The 21,735-nt window shown below is 42.8% G+C and overlaps 1 protein-coding gene across 7 annotated transcripts in view; it reads left to right on the forward strand.

Annotated features, from left to right (window-relative positions):
• TNIK (TRAF2 and NCK interacting kinase) overlaps positions 1 to 21,735 on the forward strand; it is a 415,592-nt gene that overhangs the window by 290,525 nt on the left and 103,332 nt on the right. For all 7 annotated transcript variants that reach the window (XM_066241478.1, XM_066241483.1, XM_066241479.1 and 4 more), the window contains exons 8-11: positions 2,333 to 2,387; positions 4,377 to 4,455; positions 13,731 to 13,906; positions 20,929 to 20,995. In XM_066241478.1, coding sequence (XP_066097575.1) covers positions 2,333 to 2,387; positions 4,377 to 4,455; positions 13,731 to 13,906; positions 20,929 to 20,995 — 377 coding nt within the window. The remainder of the gene's footprint in view (positions 1 to 2,332; positions 2,388 to 4,376; positions 4,456 to 13,730; positions 13,907 to 20,928; positions 20,996 to 21,735) is intronic.

Genomic DNA, 21,735 nt, shown 5'->3' on the forward strand with positions numbered 1-21,735 from the left:
CAGTGTGTGCCCCAGCCGCCTGCTCTAAGGTAGATAATACATTAGGTGAGAGCCTAGACCTCCTACCCCAGTAAGCCCCCACCACACTGTATGGGTCTCTGTCCAGATACTGAATAGGCCTGAATGTCCCAGGATATTGAGAAGTTTAGTTCTAGGGAACAGCTCAACATGGAGTTCCCTTCCAGATATGTCTGCTTTTTATATGGCCTTGACATTTGTTTGGTGATAACAGCAAGGAGATTTACCTCTGATTTCTGACTTGAGTAAAATTATAGGTGAGAATTGGGAGTAACACATATTTAAAATGAGAGGATGAGTCTTCATTGGGATCATGGGTCATTAAAATAATTTCACATTGTTATTTCATACCAATCAATGGGAAGCTAAAGCAGCAAGCATCTTTGGGGAGATTCCCTAACCTGGTTTTTTCCATCTCTTGAGTTGCTCCCTCCTGTGTAATATTGAGAGGCCACTGAGCCAGACACACAGAGTGAGGAAGAAACATGTCATTAGAGGTGGAAATTGCACAGGTTCCGGTTGAGGTGCTTGCTATCCTGGGAAATTCTGAAAAGAGCATCCAAGTCAGTCTGAGCATAAGAAAGTGTACAAGGGGATAGGGTCTCTATTTGCATATTAATCTATTTACAAGAAAGAAGACATTGTTCATTCATTTAACAAATAGATCATGTACCTACAGCTGTGCTTGGCTCTGCTCTAAGCACTAGAAATATGTCCGTGAATATACCACCATCCAAAGTTTCCCCATTTTGTGAAATCACATGAAATTGTCAATTTTCTATGTTAAAAACAATTGCCTATAAATACAGGATTGGGCAAAAGTAGGTTGACAGTTATTTATATGGAAAACAATACAATTATTAATAAATAATAATACAAGAGTAAACTTTTGCATATTCACAACTGTAAACCTACTTTTGCCCACCCCTGTATGCATCAACTATATGAGCTCATCATTCCATACCTGAGTATTTACTTAAAAAAATTAAAGCATGCATCTATACAAAGACTTATGATGAATGTAGCAGTTTATTTGTAATAAAGCTCAGAATGGAAACCATCCAAATGTCCACCAACAGGTGAATGGATAAACAAACTATAGTATATCCTTAGCATAGGACACTACTCAGCAATAAAAAGGAATGAAGTAATAATGCATGCTAAGACATGGGTGGACCTTAAATGCATTATGCTAAGTGAAAGAAACAGATGATCTCATTTATGTAACACTTGAGAAGGTGCAAACTAATCAGAAAGCAGATCAGTGGTTCTCTTGGAATAGGACCTGGGGTTGGGGACAAGAAGGGCAGAAGTGGGAGACTCCAAAGGACAAGTGGGACCTTTTGGGGATGATAGATATGTTTATTATCTCGATTGTAGTGGTGGTCTCACACTCACAGGTGTATGCAGGTATATACAAGTGAATACACCTCTTCTTTCTTTCTTTCTCTCTCTCTCTATTTTTTTTTTTTTTTTGAGAGAGAGACAGCAACAGACAGGAAGGGAGAGATCAGAAGCATCAATTCATAGTTGGGCACTTTTATTTGTTCAGTGATTGCTTTCTCATATGTGCCTGGACCGAGGGGTGAGGGGCTCCAGCTAAGCCAGTAACCCCCCTGCTCAAGCCAGTGACCTTGAGTTCAAGTCAGCGACCTTGGGCTTCAATCCAGCGACCATGGGGTCATGTCTATGATCCCACACTCAAGCTGGTGCCCCCCTACTCAAGCTGGTGAGCCTGCACTTAAACGGTGACCTCAGTGTTTCACACCTGGGTCTTCAGCATTATGGGACTACACTTTATCCACTGCACTACCACCTAATCGGGCAAACCTTTTCAAATGTATATTTAAACATGTACAGTTAAATATATGATAATAACAAGTTGATAACAATGTGAAACACAGTCCAATAGCAGCAATTTCATATGGTTCAAGCAATGGATACATTTTAGTAATAAATTAACTTTTTCATTGAACATATTGGGGTGACATTGGTTGATAAAATTATATAGGTTTTAGGTGTACCATTCTATAATGCATCGATTTGTATATTGTATTGTGTGTTTACCACCCAAAGTAGTGGTACAATAACTTTTAAAACCATATATTCCTTTTTCATATATTTATTGCGAAAGGTATTGTCAATGAAAGTGAATGAGGCTGTCACTACTTTAAGCTTCGCAACTGAAATAAGTTTGTAAAGAGATGACTGAATGGCTCTCCCGCAGGCAGTTCTGAAGCAATTACCGGGTTTAACCAAGTTATCCTTTGTTGACTGCTTTTATGCATGTGTCTGTGCCTTTCTTCTTTTCCAGAGTGACTTGTGGTCTCTGGGAATCACTGCGATCGAGATGGCAGAAGGCGCTCCCCGTAAGTACCGTCCTCGGGTGACCTCCGTGCTGGTCTGCTCTGTGGGCAGGGTGACCTCCGTGCTGGCCTGCTCTGTGGGCAGGGTGACCTCCGTGCTGGCCTGCTCTGTGGGCAGGGTGACCTCCGTGCTGGTCTGCTCTGTGGGCAGGGTGACCTCCGTGCTGGCCCGCTCTGTGGGCAGTGGCACTTCCTCGCCAGGAGCCGCCGCTGCTGTCCTTCTGCTACACCGGGCCCTGCGTGGACCCCAGCTGGCATGTTTAGAAAGCAGAGTCATCTTTAAATCAACCAGGAATTCATTCATTTCCAAGTGGTGTGAGGGTCTTGAAGTTATTAGGGAAAAAAGGAAAGGGAGGCAACTTTGGGCAGACTTGTTTGTTTTACAGGTTTAGTGTATTCAAGTTTAGTCTTGAACTACCTGTCACCTAACATAAAGCTGGGACCAACCCAGAAAGACCTGGAACCCCAACAAAAATAACAAAGCCGATGTTCAGCTCATAGGCTACACAAGCACTCAGAATGCCAACTATTCTCACGCTTATTAAAATAGTGGTTGTATTTTTAGATTTCCCTACTTATTTCAGGGTTCTGCTACCTGCAGAACCTCTCAAATTCCTTGAGATCGGGGATACTGGTGGCCAAGAGCACATGCCTCACAGATTCCCACGCAGGAAGCTCAACTGACCAAGGTCCACGCCCAGCCAGCAACCAGCATGACCGAGATATAAGGCAGACCCTTTCCTGGAGACACAGGGTTCCTCTGGAGGCAGCTTTCGCTCTCGGGTTTTCTTCCTTAGTTTCCTTAGACTGTCAGACAACCTAGCACACTTCAGCCTACTTTTTCTTCCTCTTCCCTTCACGCCAGACTTGTACAGCAATCTGACGGCTCTCCCAGCCTTCCCTGGCCCCCTCCCTGTTTCCTGTGAGGAAGAAATTTCCCATCTCACATTTAATAACAGCTCAGTGTCTGCTTTTCCAAGGTCCCTTATTTTCATGACAGGCTGTTATGCTCATCTATTTTTTACCTTCAAGTCATCATAGTTTTCTTATTTCTCACTAGACTTGGTAGATTTCATCTGTAGCATGACCGATTGGGAGTCTTTGTTGACAAATTTCCCTGCATCCACAATGCTAATAGGCATTTATGAATCATAGAAATTATATATTACTGGCTTAAAACCATATTATCATTTGTGACAAGTACTTAAAGGAGCTAAAAATAAGCTTCAACCCACAGATTCTTTAGCTTTTGGGGCAAGGATACTCCCAGATGTTTGAAAAGTAAACTAGTGAAATATTTTTATTAAAATAGAATGTTTGAATGCTTTCACTGTCAATGAAAATGTCATGTTTGCAGGTTGAGATATTTTTATAATTTTTCTGCCACACTTCATTTGCCTTAATCGTTTGCTCTTCCTGGAGCCAAGGAATAACACAAAACAAAACAACAAAAAAACCCATTGTAAGTGAAAAGCCATTCAGGATATTTGGAAATACAGAGACAGGAGTGTCTGGTCTAGTGTTTTATACTCCAAAAGTCTATGTAGATAACATGCATTTGAGTGACCTTAGGTGTATAAGAAACAGACCATGGATTATCAAAAATCCTTTAACACTTAAGCTTTACTAATTAAAAATAACTTACTACTTCCATTGCAATTGTTATCTTGATGCTGTTTACTTTGAATCTGAGATGGTTATTTATAGCAAAGCAAATGTTGTTGACCCTTTATCTTTGTTTCTTTAAACATAAAGTCAGAGTAGAAATACTAATATCTAGCTGAAAAGTGTTGTATTTTATGAGACTCCTGTAATTAGACATCAGCTCTTTTAAGTGTTTACCAGATGGAAGTTTTGTGATCTTCTGACTGTGCTCACTGGTCATGTGTGGACTCAGAGAGCCATTTGGCAGCGTTGGCTGCACACCTAGGGCAGGCTTGACATGAGTTTGAGCCCGTCTCTGGAGCTGGCCCTTGTTTTCATCTCTTGCAGCTCTCTGTGACATGCACCCAATGAGAGCCCTCTTCCTCATCCCCCGGAACCCAGCGCCTCGGCTGAAGTCTAAGAAGTGGTGAGTCTGGTCTTCAGTGGGTTACAGATCCATGGGCAGGGTTTTCCTGTGATTCTTTCTGGATTAACTCAAGTACTTGGGTCCTGCTGACAGGATTCGACTATATACTCTAAGACTCGGTGAGTGATTTTACATACGAGTCATTCATCTTGAGGTAGATCTTGAGTACTATAGTAGTTCCCCCTTATCCATGGAGTTCACTTTCCAAAGTTTCAGTTGCTCATGGTCAACTGCTTTTCAAAAAATATTAAATTTCCCCAGTCATCGACATTGTCATGGCTCGATGATCCATGCTCACCTGAAGCAGGTGATCTTTCATAGTCTGACACTATGTCGCGATGCCTGCCTCATTTACCTCACTTCATCGATCACGTGGGCGTTGTAGCATCTCACATCATCACAAAAAGAAATGTGTATGCATTACAGTAAGATATTTTGAGACAGAGACATTCATTTAACTTTCATTGCAGTTATTGTTATGTGTTTGTTCTATTTCATTATTAGTTATTATTTAATCTTTCTTTACCTAAGGTATAAATTAAATTTTATGATAGGTATATATGTATAGGACAGACCATAATATATATAGGGTTCTGTACATATGTGGTTTCAGGCATCCACTGGGGGGCTCAGACTGTATCTCCATTCTGAGACCCCCCAGGAAAAGGGAGACTACTGTCTTTGCACAGCGCGTCTTTAGCCTCACAACCTTTAAAGGTAAGGAACTCTTAGCTAAATAGATAGTGGAACCCAAGTAATCTTTTCTATCATCACAGGTCACCTTGTCATAGAGGTTGATAGTTCAGAGAGTCAGATCAGATTGGCTAACTTTTCTTCCATTTTAAGGCAACAGTTCTCTAAGTGCATGGGCGCACCTGGTCGTATGTGAGATGATTTCATGGGTCTGTACATGAACACTTGTAATTTTTGGTTTTTCTGTTCCTCTCTCTTTATGGCAGGTGACACTGGTACTTATTTTGGATTGTGATATTCCTTTCCCATTTATTAAATGTATTCATATAAAAAAGTGATTTAAAGAAAAATACTACGTAAATTCTAGTAAGGGTCATAGAAGTGTGTGGTGAAAATTTTGTCAGTAACCTATGATTGCCTGAAGTTTGGGAAACAGTTTGACAGGTTAGGCCAGAAGTTGGACTTCTGACCTGTGCATACGTCAGGGTGTTTGTGCCCTGTGAGTCTATAATAAGATGCATTGCTCCCTCCTTTACCCCTGTGGCTATCTATGGTGTACCCTTCCTGATGCATTCTTGAACCTCAGATTCCCCTTGCGCACGATCAATTCCTGGACCACCTGTGACCTCCTGTCTTTTTCTAGAGGCATATTCTGGACCAGTGGTCCCCAACCCCCGGGCCTCAGAGAAAGAATAAACAACTTACATGATTTCCGTTTTATTTATATTTAAGTCTGAATGATGTTTTATTTTTTAAAAATGACCAGATTCTCTCTGTTATATCTGTCTAAGACTCACTCTTGACGCTTGTCTCGGTCATGTGATACATTTATCCGTCCCACCCTAAAGGCCGGTCTGTGAAAATATTTTCTGACATTAAACTGGTCTGTGGCCCAAAAAAGGTTGGGGACCAGTGTTCTGGACAGTTAGAGTGTGAAGAGACAGACCCGTCTGTTCCCTTCCATGCCTCTTCATGATCAGGCCTCTGACTGACACCCTTCCTGTTTCTCACCCACCTACCCACAGTCCCCCCCCCCACTGTACGGAGGGCAGTACAGTGATTACCACAGTTACCTAGGATTGAATGGCACAGCAACCCTGGCAGAACGAGGGAAAGGCACTGTGCACCACGAAAGGGAAGGAGACAGCCAGAAGGGACGACAGCACTGGAGTTGCCAAGGCTGCAGGAAGAGAGAACGAGAGTTGCTATTGGTAACAGGGAGGCGGGGAAGCTGTTGCGTCTCTCTCCAGAGGGTCACTGTGGTGGGAGACGACTGTGCTCTCCCAGCAACAGCCTGCCATGGGGCCCCAGAGCAGCATGTGATTGCTGGGGTACCCAGACCCTGCGTCCTCCGCTCTGTCCCCTGGAAGATTCAGTGGCAGTACAGAGCTTCTGCTAGGTTTCTGCTTATCCTTCATGCCCAGCCTCCCCGCAGGCCGGCTGTGTACAGCAGGCTTCACTCACCCTGTCCCTTCGTCTCTTCCTGCACTGCCACGGGGCGGGCGTGTCCAGCTTCCCCACAGAGGACAGGTGGGCCATCCACACATGCTTTTTTTTAGCCACACACCCTGATCAGAAATATTTGCATTAATTTCAAGCTGTTAAAGATCTGGTGATTGAGCATAATGTTTAGATGTTGAGCCTTTCATGCAAAGGTAATGTAGTGCTACCCCGCCGAGAGCCCTGTGTGCTTTCAGGGTGAGACGGTGTCGTGAGACGGTGTCCTTCTGCCTCGGTCGTCACTCTCCCCAGCTCAGGCACTAGGACAGTCCCTGCACTTCTCCTGTTTCATCTTCACCCTGGCCTGCCCTGCCCTTTGCATGGCCTGTCTGGCCCCTCAGGAGAAAGAGAGAACAGCTCTTGTTCTTTGGTCTTAGTTTTCATTGTTCCAAAACAACCAATTCTGCACTGACCTTGCTGGAGAAACACAGACTTTGTGGGAAATACCATCTATCTGTTCTTCTTCAAACCTTTGACAATGAGAATTTTGATAACCCTGCAGGGAACTGGTCATCCCAGGAAAAGTGAGGAGACCAGGCCGGTGTCCCCTACTGCTGGCTAGGGAAAGGGGAGACCGTGGCTACTTGCCAGTGAGTAAGGGAAACAACAGTCCCAGTAAAGTCCTGTCTCCCACCAGAGCCTGGCCTTCATACGATGGGTGTGCCGTCCCAGCCACAGGACGCTTGGTGTGACTCCGTTTTTCCTTAATAGAATTCCAGTTTCTAAGTAAAAATATTTAAGCACTTCAGAGTCTGTTGACCCGTGAACCACAGTTAGAGGCACGAACCCCTGTGCAGTTGAAAACACACACACAACGTTTTACCTTCCCCCCTCCAAAAACAACTGAATTACAGTTGTTCGCTAATATCAGGACATTGGCTCTGGGACCCCTGTGAATGCAGAGGTAGGTCCTTTTGGAAAGTGTGATAAATGAGTGCATAGAACCAGCCCTCCGGACCTGTGGTTGGTTGAATCCCAGATGCGAACTCGGGGGTATGATGGCCAATTCTGTATTGACTGAAAAAAATTTACATATAAGTGGACCCGCATTGTTCAAACCTGTGCTGCTCAAGGGGTCAACTGTACTTCGTCTTAAAAAACCAAGTCCTCAGGGATTTAAAATAAGATTTGCTTTAATATGCTCTAGACCAGGGGTCTCAAACTCGCGGCCCGCCGAACAATTTTGTGCGGCCCGCAGACTAATCCACGAAGTTCAAAATATTTTGGATAAAATTAAGTAAGCCTAGGGGCCTACTTGTATTTTTCATTTCTCTAGCATTCTAGCTAGATATTAGCTTAGTTAACAGCAGTTGTGATGCGAACTACAGTTTCTGGTCGTTGTGTGACACTGAGTAAACTGCATGTACGATTGTGCTTGTTGTACTGATTTTTTTTTTTGTTTTCAACTGCAGTGAGAAAAGTGTTGCATAACAGTTGCCTTTTGTAGACCTAGTGCGGCCGCCGAACGGCTGTGATCTTGCTCTGCGGCCCACATGCTGAGTTGAGTTTGAGACCCCTGCTCTAGAGTTTGAGAGGAAGTGAAACATTTTATTTATTTATTTTTATTTTTTAAGGGAGGGGATCTCCATGTCCCATCTGAAGGATCAAAACTCCAAGATGTTCTTTTATATACAGCTGTTCTCGACGTAAATGAGTTATCCAATGAAGTGTACTATTTTCAGTGTATAGACGAACACAGTACCAGAAAGGCACCTCCGTCGTAGAGATGGGCCATGAACTCTACGTTATAAGCATTCAAGTCAGGGTCATTTCCAAATAATATTGCTGAATCTACAACATCCAAGGCATATGAGAAATATGTATGTTGTAGATTCAGTCATTTATAGGTGGGTATGTGTGTAAATTTAAGACATATATATTATATTATTATTGTATTATTCTATACTATATGTGACGTTATTTTATGTTATATAGTATACATATAGATATCATTTTAGCCACAACCCTGTCTGACAAATGCTCTCAGTCCTCATTCTGTGGATGAGAGACAGGCGTAGGTAGGTTATGCCTCTTGCAGGAGGGCACACAATCTTTTCGTTTCCTAAGTTTGTAACCTGCATTCTGTCTACTTTGCCACTCGGCCTCTTCAGCAGGAGGTAAAGTGGTAGAGAAAGAGCTGCGGCAGTGTCTTGGTGAACATTTCCCCTGTACCTTACGATGAGGGAAGGAGAGGCGGCAGCACTGTCCTTGCCCCTTCATTGTAAAAAGAAGGGGAACTGTTTTCCCTAGCAGGAACCTGGCCCTTCCTTCTCGGCATCAGGAGGAGAGGCCTTGGAGCTAAGGAAATCATGCAGTCAGGGAGCTCCATTCAGTGGTTAGCTGGCTCAGTTAGTGAGTAGGTCTCTGGGAAGATTATAGCCTTGGTTGAATCAGAAGAGAGCAAGGATGCCCTCCCCCTCTGTCTCCATGTCACCACCAGCAAATGGACAAGTCGGGACTCCCATTTCTTCCTCCTTCTGTCTCCATGTGTGGCTGGAGTCAACTCACATGGGTAAACTGTCTCCTTTAAAAGATGTTCTCCTTCGTTCTCCTCCCAACACGCACACCCGTGCCCCCTGCCCTTGCACATATACTCAGTGCAGCAGCTTCTTCAAGAGTGTCCGGAGGACTATGAGGATGACTTCCTCCTGTCAGAGACGGTCGGTTGTGCTCTTTTCATGTGCCCTTCGAATGTGAAGATGCCACATTAGCCAGGCAGTGCTCAGTTGGGATCATTAGAAAAATCATTACTTCCTATCACCAGAAAGAGGCAAAGGTTCTCCCGTGCTCTGGCTGAGGAAGCAAGGCTGGGGAGTCTCCCTGCTGCCTGGAGCCCGGTCCACCCCTGGGGGGCAGCTGAGGCTCCCTGCTGCCCGGAGCCCGGCCCACCCCCCGGGGGGCAGCTGAGGCTCCCTGCTGCCCAGAGGCTCCCTGCTGCCCAGAGCCCGGCCCATCCCTGGGGGCAGCTGAGGCTCCCTGCTGCCCAGAGGCTCCCTGCTGCCCGGAGCCCGGCCCACCTCTGGGGGGCAGCTGAGGCTCCCTGCTGCCCGGAGCCCGGCCCACCCCTGGGGGGCAGCTGAGGCTCCTTGCTGCCTGGAGCCCGACCCACCCCTGGGGGGCAGCTGAGGCTCCCTGCTGCCCGGAGCCCGTCCCACCCCTGCGGGGCAGCTGAGGCTCCCTGCTGCCCGGAGCCCGGCCCACCCCTGGGGGGCAGCTGAGGCTCCTTGCTGCCTGGAGCCAGACCCACCCCTGGGGGGCAGCTGAGGCTCCCTGCTGCCCGGAGCCCGGCCCACCCCTGCGGGGCAGCTGAGGCTCCCTGCTGTCCGGAGCCTGGCCCATCCCCGGGGGGCAGCTGAGGCTTCCTGCTGCCCGGAGCCCGGCCCACCCCCAGGGGGCAGCTGGCGCCTGGCCTTCTGCTCTACCCCAGAGCTGGCAGTGGCTCCTCTTCTTCATGAAACACCACTTCTGGTTCCTGTGGGTCATCAGGTACTTTTGTTTTAAGAAATCACAAAGCTATTTGTGTGTGTGTGTTCTACATAAAATAGTGATAATAGTGATAATAGCAAATTTCAGAAAAATGCTTCAAATAAACTGAAATTTTTAGTAGTAGGGTGACTTTGATTTATTAAAATCAAAACAAAAATTACTACATAAACTTTTAAAAATTAACCTTTTCTGCAGTTGCCTTGGATATAATGATCTTGTTGACTCTTCCTGCTAGCACATCTAATTAAAATATATGTGTAATAATTACCTTAAAGGACACTATACTATTCAGTTCAATAGAAATAGGGGAAACCTCTAAATTCGTACTCCCAGCCTTAAAGACAGATACTCTCGTTCTTTAAGCCAGTAATGGTTAGAAGTCGGTGGGACATTGTCATCGTAGACATAATAATAATAATAGCAAACACACATACAGCATTTATATGTGTAAATACATGTATTTACATGCAACAGTCATGGTTATAAGTATTTTACATGAATTAACTCATTGAATTATCACAACAGTCTTTTGACATAAGTAATTAGCAATATCCCCATCTGTGGCCAGGGGAACCAAGGCAAAATTAAGTAATTAACCCAAAGTCACACAGTAAGTGAGAGCCCAAAGTAGAAAAAACAGGGTAGTTTTGGGCAAACACGTATTTTAAAGATCAAATTGCATTTAGTGAGCCAGTCCTATGATCACTAAAATCTTTTAGCCTGGATGATTATAATAATTAATGTAAAAATCTTGCAGGCACTTAATATCCCTTTAACATGATTTAATATACAAACAGGAAAAACCTGGGAGGATAAAGTATTCAGTGGCACTGGCATTATAAGAATTAGCGTCTTCAACTGTAAACACCAATCATTAACATTTATCTCTCTGTGCCACCCTTGGGAAATTAGGATTACTAATTTTAGGCATTAAAAAAAAAAGAACTAAATTACTGGCCTCAGAGATTCTAACAATAAAGTTATATAAATGTACTTTAAACCCTTAAGACTGTTCAACGACCAGCCAGGTGGTATTCAACATAGGTGAAGTGTTTTTAGTTTTAATTAAACATGTAATTAAATGTATTGATTCTTTGGTCACACTAACTTAGGTAAGAGACAGTGAATCTATCTTCGAAAAAATAAATAAGCATTCTTTTCTCTTCAAACAGAATACCATGTGAAGAAGGAAGGAACTACGCACATTGCCAGCTGTGGGGTTCTGCGTGTGGTCCCACCCTTCGGGGCCCAAGTTATTCTCCTGGATCTCTCTGAGGTTCCTTCCTACCAGGAGAGATTCTGGAGAAGTGACCCTGGGCTAGGCTGGTTCCGTTAAACTTCTGGAGAAGTGACCCTGGGCTAGGCTGGTTCCGTTAAACTTCTGGAGAAGTGACCCTGGGCTAGGCTGGTTCCGTTAAACTTCTTGAACACGTTCTCATTCTAGAGACTTCTCTGACTTTTTTTTAGGTGTCAGTACTGGGGAATGGAATGGACAGTCTGTTAAGTCTGGATTTCACATTTCAGTTGGGTGTGATTTTCTTTACTCATCATCCTCTAATTAATAGCCAACCACTTTATAAAAAATGAGCACTTCCTTCTAGTTGCAAGCAGGAAAAAGAGAATTACCATTTGCATTCTTCATGAATATTGAATAGATTTCTGTCTGAGTTTGTCTTAGTTTTCGTCTCTCTAATACAGATTTTCTACCTGGAAAAGCACTGTGTGGGGTTTGTTTCTTTATGCATGTTAACGTCATTCTCTTCAGTTTGTCAGAAAGAGGTCATTAATTCATTACAGGGTTGGTTTTTCTTTTATTTTGCAAGGCCTCTCCTTAGCTGATACCCCAGTTGTACATCCACAGATTCACATGGCGACATGAGAAAGAAAGTGTATCAAACAGTATCTGCTCTCCAAGCCCCTCTGTCCCTCACAGACACAGATTTGAAGGTAGCTCATTGATAACTCTTGTCCAGACCTCTCATCTGATGATCATTCATGCATTCATTTGTTTATCAAACATGTAAAAGCAAATAGCATATGTGTATGCTCACATGCCTCAAGTCAAATATGACTCAAGCACATCTGAACACTGAAAGGTTCCGGAGTGGAGGAAGCAGGCATGGGAGACGATAGAGTATCCATCCCATTGTCACTAATTCTAGTTCAATCCTGACTCAGCCTGGGGTAACCCCAAGCATAGCTGGTTACCTGCACTTCTGTGTAAATAGTTTAAAAGCCTGAACATAGTGTAGAAATTTAGGGAGGGAAAAATACTAATAATTCAGTACTTTAAAAACATGGAAGAAGGTGAGAGACTGCTTTGGAGAAGTGCATATACGAATGTGCTCGCCATTGTATTCTGTGTGATGAGGACACCTTTCAGGCCTTAAGTAAACACACACACACACACACACACACACGCACACACACGAATAGGGCCTGCTGGGTAACTTGGAGGAAAACCTTGCTCTTGGAATTCGCTCCTGTCACTCCACAGTTCTTCACAAGAGGGCAACAGAGAGCACAAAATGGATTTCCTACTGCTCTAGGCAGGGTGGAGATGGTGAATGGGGTGACCAGGGTTCTGCCAAGGTCTGTGAGGGCAATGTACCATACTACCAATGGACCGCCTTCTATAGAGTCATGAGCCTAATTATCTGTCATACTAGGAAATTTCTTGGAACTTTCAGCAAGAACATGCGTGTTCAACTCATGAATCTTAGCTATTAAAGTCCACCATTTATTTCTACCACACTGTGGACTTGCTGCTCTAATCACTGATATGGTATCTCTCGCCAGCTCTACCCTACCCCTGTGCATCTGTGGCATTGGGTTTATCTTTGAGGAAATAGTACATTTCTAGAAGGAAATAATTTGCTTCTGGGTCTGAACTTAGTCCCTTAAAGCTAAGTCTCCAAGTCCTTGAGTTGATAGTAAACAATATACATACATCCTGTTCTTATTAATTGGAATGCAAAGTTCAAAAGTGATTCTGAAATTACCAGTTGAAAAATTTGCCAAACAAGCTCACTTTGCTATAGAAGAATCGCACATTTTTACAAAATGGACTCCCCTATCCAACCTTGGTTTTACTTTTCCCAGCTTGCATTTTCTGCCTCGTTTAGACAGCTCACCTCAGATTCCCTGCCATCCAGTGTGCTCACTGCCAGCTGTAGTTTGTCGTGCGTTATATCTCCCTGAACTGTCCTTTCCCCAAAGTGATTTCCTCCTAATTCTTTTAGACCCAGCTCTTATTCTCTCATTCCAATAGAACTTCCAGATACGATTTTCAGCGTCGTCTTCCTCTTCTCTGATTCCTTTTGGTTTTCTGTGAGATATTATATATAAACTGCAAAAACTACTTGCACATATATCACTACCACAGACTGAATGAACTATGTGCTGATGGTGACGATGCCTTTGAACCCCACTGTGCCCACTAAAGGAATAGACCTACTTTGTGATGGGTTGATTTTTATGTTGGCTGTTTAGACCTATTTTTATTTATTTATTTTTTAATTCTAGCATTTCAAAAAATATAAGTGCTTTTCCTTGAATTGTCTTTTAATCTGTGATTCATCTCTTTTGTTTGGCAGGTCAAAAAAATTTCAGTCATTTATTGAGAGCTGCTTGGTAAAGAATCATAGCCAGAGACCAGCAACAGAGCAACTGATGAAGCATCCATTCATACGAGACCAACCTAATGAACGACAAGTTCGCATTCAGCTCAAGGACCATATCGATAGAACAAAGAAGAAGCGAGGAGAGAAAGGTTAGGTGCATATTTGTATTTCAACAAGGGAAACAAAGATGGAGTGAGTCCTGGGCTATTGGTGTATTTGGAGGTGGCCATAGGGATTTCAAATGGGCTGCATTATTCTGTAGTGTGAGGGGCTGCCTCTGAGACCACAGCCTGTGAGCATCCATGGAGCGAGACTGCTGAATGGAATCTTTCACAAGAGAATAGAACTGTGAGAAACATTACTTTTCCCAGGTGCCAAACAAAGAGTCATGTTGATTGACACTGTAAAGTGGTTTTAATATGACAAGTGGTTTTCTTAATTCAAATGAATATTCATGTTTTAAAGACTAAAAATCTACAGAAGACAGACAACCTAAAAATATCTAGTTGACATTTTTCTGTACTGACAGTTTTCAACATTTATGTACTCTGAGGCTCATTTCTAACTTAGTTATTTGGAAGTCAGAATGAATGGTCTTATAGTCTCTGGTAGAAAGAGGTTGCCAAGCTTTTTTGTTTAAGGTAGGAGATCGTTTCATGTACTTCTTTATTTATAGATTCAGAAACTCTTATCTCTTATGGCTTTGGCTGTTAAACCACACTATTTTTTCACTGCATCGTTGGAAAGGACTTAAGTCTAAACTTGGGGTCCTAGGACTGTTTAGATAAAGACTCAAAAATTCCTTAACTAGCACCCTGACCAAGAAAAAACTACGTGGTCTGGAGTAGGTTTTATGACTAGTTGGGTGGGGAGGTAGGGAGGCCGAGGCATGTAAAGGAGAGGAGGCATGCAGAGTACAGACAGGTGAGTTCTCCCCGAGTGGGAGTAGGAGGGGGAGCTGCAGGGAGTGGGGGTGGCAGCAGGAGGCCGCAGAGGGCTGGTGAGGGGAGCGCTGAGTGTGCGGGGCGTGGACAGGTCGTTGGTGATGAGCTGGTTCTCGCTTCTCTTCTCCCCGCCTTTCCCCTCTGTTCTTCACAATCCGGGAGGAGTAGTGGAAGGTGGTGGGCAGCATAGGACAGGAGGTGCTCTCTTCTGATTTGACTTTCCCTTCTTTGCTTCTGCAGCTCATAGCTAGTGAGGCAAGGTATGAGCAGGGACCTAGGGGTCGCGTGGTGAGCAGTGCAGGAGTCAAGGCTGAGCAGAGGTGAGAGCAGTAGAGGGCTCAGGGAGGAGGAGAAATCCAAGTGAAGGCTCAAATGAAGAATTCTGTCTTTGTTAGCAGTCTTTGGGACCCAGGACAATGTGTGATCAGGTTAGATTCAGGAGCCGGAGATTATGAGGCTCAGCTAAAAAGAGGCCCATCACCACTTGTTTGTGATGGAGAGAGAGAAAGTATCAGTCAGAGATGAAGGATCAGGGAAGGTAGCCTTGGCTGGAGGAAGTGGGCATGAAGAGAAACAGGTAAGTAGAGGTCAAAAAGTTCTTGGACTGATTTTTTCAACTGTTTATAACTTAAGAGTAGCCTTGGACCACTCAATGAAGTCAGAATTTTAAAAGGAATATTATAGGCCCTAGCTGGTTGGCTCAGTGGTAGAGCGTCGGCCTGGCGTGCAGGAGTCCCGGGTTCGATTCCCGGTCAGGGCACACAGGAGAAGCGCCCATCTGCTTCTCCACCCCTCCCCCTCTCCTTCCTCTCTGTCTCTCTCTTCCCCTCCTGCAGCCAAGGCTCCACTGGAGCAAAGTTTGCCCGGGCGCTGAGGATGGCTCTGTGGCCTCTGCCTCAGGCGCTAGAATAGCTCTGATTGCGGCCCAGTGATGCCCCAAGATGGTCAGAGCATCGCCCCCTGGTGGGCGTGCCTGGTGGATCCCGGTTGGGCGCATGCCGGAGTCTGTCTGACTGCCTCCCTGTTTCCAGCTTCGGAAAAATGAAAAAAATAAAAAATAATAAAAAATAAAAGGAATATTATAAGGTGGTATGTTAGACATTTAACCGTCAAAGAGCACCATCTCTAAAAAGGCAATTTATTTTACTGTGTGGTCATAAAATAAGTTAAGTGCTCAGAACCTTGTTTGCAGATGCAATTCCAAGTTCAAATTCTAGTTCTACCTTTAATAGTCTTGTGAAATTCACCCTAGGTTTCTAATTTTTAAAATAAGACTGGGTTTATAATAAAGAGTATTGTCTGGCACTGTTGAGAAGATCAAATATGACAGTGCATGTAAATTGCCTAATGCAATGTCCGGCACCTAATGTGCTCAATACATATTGGTTATTCTTATTTAGACAATTCTTTATTGAGCTATAATTTTCCAGTACTGTTCAGGGTTACTTTCTGAGAGTTTGTGACTTCTCTGCTCTGACCTGTAAGAATGCATCAAGTATATGCCTTGGGTTGTTTTCACAGGAGGGAGGTCAGAGAAGGCTCAAGAGGGTCAAGGGGTCAAATATATAATGATGAAAAGAGACCTGATTTTCGGTGCTGATCACACAATGCAATATACCAATTATAGAATTATACACTTGAAAGTAATATAATCTTATTAATAATGTCACCCCAGTAAATTTAATAAAATTTAAAATATTGTTTGATTCAATCAAAAGCTGATCTTAGAACTACTGAGAGTAAAAAAATATTAAAGGAAACATATGAAGTCATTTGCTCAAACTGAGCAAATGGAATGAGATCTCACTTGATCAATGCCCTTTCTTGAGGAGCAGACCAAAGTGAGGGCTCCTGGTGGTTCTAAGCCTCATTGGAAGTAGGTTCTTTAAAGTGCCATGTAACACTTGAGTATACCTACTACTTTGAGTATACTCCTACATTGCAGAGAAGGAACACATTAAAAATAGTTTGTTTTCATGGGATGGGTTACCCCCTGTGGTAACCACCATAGAATCAGTTTTCATGTGCATTGCTTTTTTTTTTTACCTGATGTTATTCTTTCCTCAAAATATGTTGATACATGGTCATTTAAGCCAGTAATATAAAAGCAAGCAAACCAGATTCTTGAGAAGTATTGTGTAGTTAAGGAGCCTGATAGATGAAGGTTTTACTCTAGATCAGGGGTCGGGAACCTATGGCTCGCGAGCCAGATGTGGCTCTTTTGATGACTGCATCTGGCTTGCAGACAAATTTTTAATTAAAAAATAATAATGTTAAAAATATAAAACATTCTCATGTATTACAATCCATTCATTTCCTACTGCTCATGTTCATGGTTGCGGGTGGCTGGAGCCAATCACAGCTGTCCTTCGGAACAACACCAAATTTTTCTTGGATAATGTATAACATACATGTGTCATTGTATGGCTCTCACAAAATTATATTTTAAAATAAGTGGCATTCATATTACCCAAAGCAATATACAAATTTAATGCAATTCCCATCAAACTTCCAATGACATTTTTTAAAGAAAGGGAGCAAAAAATCATCAGATTTATATGGAACTATAAAAAACTCCGAATAGCCAAAGCAATCCTAAAGAAAAAGAATGAAGCTGGGGGCATTACAATACCTGACTTCAAACTATTGTATATTATAGGGCCACGACAATCAAAACAGCATGGTATTGGCAGAAAAATAGACACTCAGACCAATGGAACAGAATAGAAAACCCAGAAATAAAACCACATATATATAGTCAAATAATTTTTGATAAAGGGGCCAACAACACACAATGGAGAAAAGAAAGCCTCTTCAACAAATGGTGCTGGGAAAACTGGAAAGCCACATGCAAAAGAACGAAACTGGACTACAGTTTGTCCCCCTGTACTAAAATTAACTCAAAATGGATCAAAGATCTAAACATAAGACCTGAAACAATAAAGTACATAGAAGAAGACATAGGTACTAAACTCATGGACCTGGGTTTTAAAGAGCATTTTATGAATTTGACTCCAATGGCAAGAGAAGTGAAGGCAAAAATTAATGAATGGGACTACATCAGACTAAGAAGTTTTTGCTCAGCAAGAGAAACTGATAACAAAATAAACAGACAGCCAACTAAATGGGAAATGATATTTTCAAACAACTGCTCAGATAAGGGCCTAATATCCAAAATATACAAAGAACTCATAAAACTCAACAACAAACAAACAATCCAATAAAAAAATGGGAAGAGGACATGAACAGACACTTTCTCTCAGGAAGAAATACAAATGGCCAACAGATATATGAAAAGATGCTCATCTTCATTAGTTATTAGAGAAATGCAAATCAAAACTGCAATGAGATACCACCTCACCCCTGTTAGATTAGCTATTATTAACAAGACAGGTAATAGCAAATGTTGGAGAGGCTGTGGAGAAAAAGGAACCCTCATTCACTGTTGGTGGGAATGTAGAGTAGTACAACCATTATGGAAGAAAGTATGGTGGTTCCTCAAAAAACTGCAAATAGAACTACCTTATGACCCAGCAATCCCTCTACTGGGTATATACCCCCAAAACTCAGAAACATTGATACGTAAAGACACATGCAGCCCCATGTTCATTGCAGCATTGTTCACAGTGGCCAGGGCATGGAAACAACCAAAAAGCCCGTCAATAGGTGACTGGATAAAAAAGATGTGGCACATATACACTATGGAATACTACTCAGCCATAAGAAATGATGACATCAGATCATTTACAATAAAATGGTGGGATCTTGATAACATTATACGAAGTGAAATAAGTAAATCAGAAAAAACCGGGAACTGCATTATTCCATACGTAGGTGGGACATAAAAGACTAAGAGACATTGATAAGAGTGTGGTGGTTACGGGGGGAGGGGGGAGAAGGAGAGGGAAAGGGGGAGGGGGAGGGGCACAAAGAAAACTAAATAGAAGGTGACAGAGGACAATCTGACTTTGGGTGATGGGTATGCAACATAATTGAACGACAAGATAACCTGGACATGTTTTCTTTGAATATATGTATCCTGATTTAGAGATGTCACCCCATTAAAACAATAAAATTATTAAAAAAAAATAAGTGGCATTCATGGCTCTTTTAGCCAGAAAGGTTCCTGACTCCTGCTCTAGATGGTAAAAATAATGGGAGTATTTGGGTGCTTTTTTCTTCTTACTATAATTTTTAATAGATAAAATGGCTGCATTTTTCTTTGAATTCCTTTGATTTATTTCAGGAAAATTAGGAATATTAAACTTTTAATGTGGAATACTGAAACTTTATGAAGATTCTTTATATTACATAAGTAGCCTAAATATGTAAAGCTAACTTGTAATTTTAAAAAATATACTTGAAGTCATCACACTTTCAGCTTCATTTTATTATCCCTTCAAGGGTTAAGGAGTATAGAAAGCAAGGTTTGTTCAAGTTTATGATCAAATGCTATAGTCCTCAGCATGTATCTATTGCCCCTGGTGGTAACATAGCCACTCCTTTTTGGGGATGCACAAGAACCCTAAGTTATAATTAACCCATGGCTATGAAGAATGCCAGTAATGTGATACCACCTTTCCTTTCTTAAAATCAAAAGCTCCAAACGTTCCGCATTGCCCGCAGAGGAGCTCTCCGCAGGGTTTATATAGGATCAGCAAGCCATATTGGACCTGCTGTCCTTTCTCACACTCAGACATCAGGCCACTCGGAACTTGTTGTTTCTTGAATATGCCATGCACTGTACTACTGTCAGCCACTGTCAGGTGCTTATGCGGCTTAGAAAGCCTTTTCCCACCACTTTCAGCTGCCATCTGCCTGGAAAAGGGCCACTGCCCTTCCAAGGCCCAGCTCGTTTTCTCCTCAGAGATTTCCCTGTCCCCCGTCCCCATCTGACCAGTGAACTTAGCTGCTCCTTTCTTTGATATCTCATTGCTATTTTTGTATACTTCTATTTGCATATATATAATATGATGGAAGCAACACTAGTTTTAAGATTGGAAAAGTTCTGTATTGAAATCTAAATCCAAATCCCAGATTTGTTAATGAGATGACATTGATCATATTATTTAACGTCTTATAAGCTCAGTAACTTCATTTGAAAAATGGGTTTTATGGCCCTGCCAATTGGCTCAGTGGAAAGAACATTGGCCTGGTGGGCAGATATCCTGGGTTTGATCCCGGTCAGGGCACATATGAGAAGCAACCATCTGCTTCTCTTCCCCTTCCTCTCTCCCTTCTCTCCCTCTTCCCCTCTGACATTCAGTGGCTCGATTGGTCCGAGCATCAGCCTCACACACTAAAAATAACTCAGTAGATTCAAGCATTGGCCCCAGATGGGGGTTGCTGGGTGGATCTCGGTTGAGGTGTATGTGGGAGTCTCTCTATCTCTCCTCCTCTCACTTAAAAAAAAAAGGAAAAAAATGGGTTTTATTTTAAAGGCTTGTGATGAAAAATAAATGAGAGAGTATAGGAAAAGTATCTAGCATGGTGACTGGCATGGAAGATACCCAACATTAGTTCCCTTTCTTCAGGTCATGGGGACTCTGGTTATTTATTTGTTCCCTCTTGCCCATTTGATTCTGATCTTCTCCAAAGCAAAGACTCAGTCTTACTCATTATTGCATGTTAACTTGCTTACCATACTATTGAATTAAATGGATGTCCCCAGTGGGCCAGTCAAAATACAACTATACAACTATATATGTTGTGAGAAGTTACTGTTTTATTTTTTATTCTTTCATAGTAACTATATTTTTAATAGCTCATATTGTCAGAAGTTTCTTTCTGGTATTTATCAAATACCTCTAAAGGCAATTTGTGAGTCTATATAAGTCATATTAAAATTTCTGCTTTAAAAAGGATTAATAATGATGAATACTGTCCATAAGTTAACAGTGGGCCAATAAAAGATTTATTTAGATGGTTCTACATTATGAGTTAACATAAACTGAAAGTTGATTTTTTAATTCTTTGTCTTCGCTAGGCATGAGAGACAGAGATCTTGAGTCAGCTGGGAGAGTCTTAGCTGTGGTTAATTCCATGGGCTTGAACCCAGCTGATGGGATCTTCTGGATCCCAAGTCAGGAGGCCTGGAGCCTGTCCCAGCTCACCATTAATGACAACTCTTTGGACCTTAATTTACTTATATATAAAACGAGGGGGTTGTGCTTTACCGAGCTGCAGTATCTTCACTGTGCACTAACCTTCTGTGAGTCTCTCTTCAGATGAGACAGAGTACGAGTACAGTGGAAGTGAGGAAGAAGAGGAGGAGAATGACTCAGGAGAGCCCAGGTAGGAGAGCAAAAGCCAACTCCCTGCTTTCATCTTCACAGTCGGAATTGTGCTTGTGTGTAATTAACTTCTTGTTGATTTATAGGTTCATTTTTAAGAATCCAGCATGGTGATCTTATTTAATTTATTACCTAAAAACATGCTTGTTAACTTGGGAAAATTTCCCTAGGCAGACTCTTAAGAAAATGTGGAAATCAGCATATTCTTTCCCTTGTCCCCCAAGATTTCTGGTCTCTGTTGTGAGACCTTGTTTCCTCGTGTCTGTAAAGTGGAGAATGGGCAGGAGGCACCTGCCTGGGTGTACAGGACTGAGAGCGCCTGCAGCTACAACGTCCTGAGGACCTAGGTCACTCAGTTCGTTACTTCATACCTTGGCAAAGCCCATTCGAGCAGCCACTGTCCTTGTCACACGCCTTAGTGTTTTCACTGCAGCCTAATCCAAGAGGGAGCAGCTGCCTGGAAAGCACAGGACCCTCCAGAGCTGAGTCCTGCATGGAGACTTCCATGCCCATTCCTGTGGTCACACGTCGGACCCCAGAGTCAGTGCTGCTTTGTCATTATCATCTCTACGTTTTGAATGTCACTGGACTTTGACTCCGACTTTCTTCTAGTCTGTGTTTATAAATGATTAATGCCAGTGAGCTCACACTGCCAGGATCTCTCCCTTGTGAGGAAATCCAGCTGGCAGCAGTTTGGCGAGTCCAGGGGCACAGTCAGGCACATCACGGCAGGCACAGGAC

The sequence above is a fragment of the Saccopteryx bilineata genome, chromosome 8, assembly GCF_036850765.1.
Source record: "Saccopteryx bilineata isolate mSacBil1 chromosome 8, mSacBil1_pri_phased_curated, whole genome shotgun sequence".
Taxonomy (NCBI): domain Eukaryota; kingdom Metazoa; phylum Chordata; class Mammalia; order Chiroptera; family Emballonuridae; genus Saccopteryx; species Saccopteryx bilineata.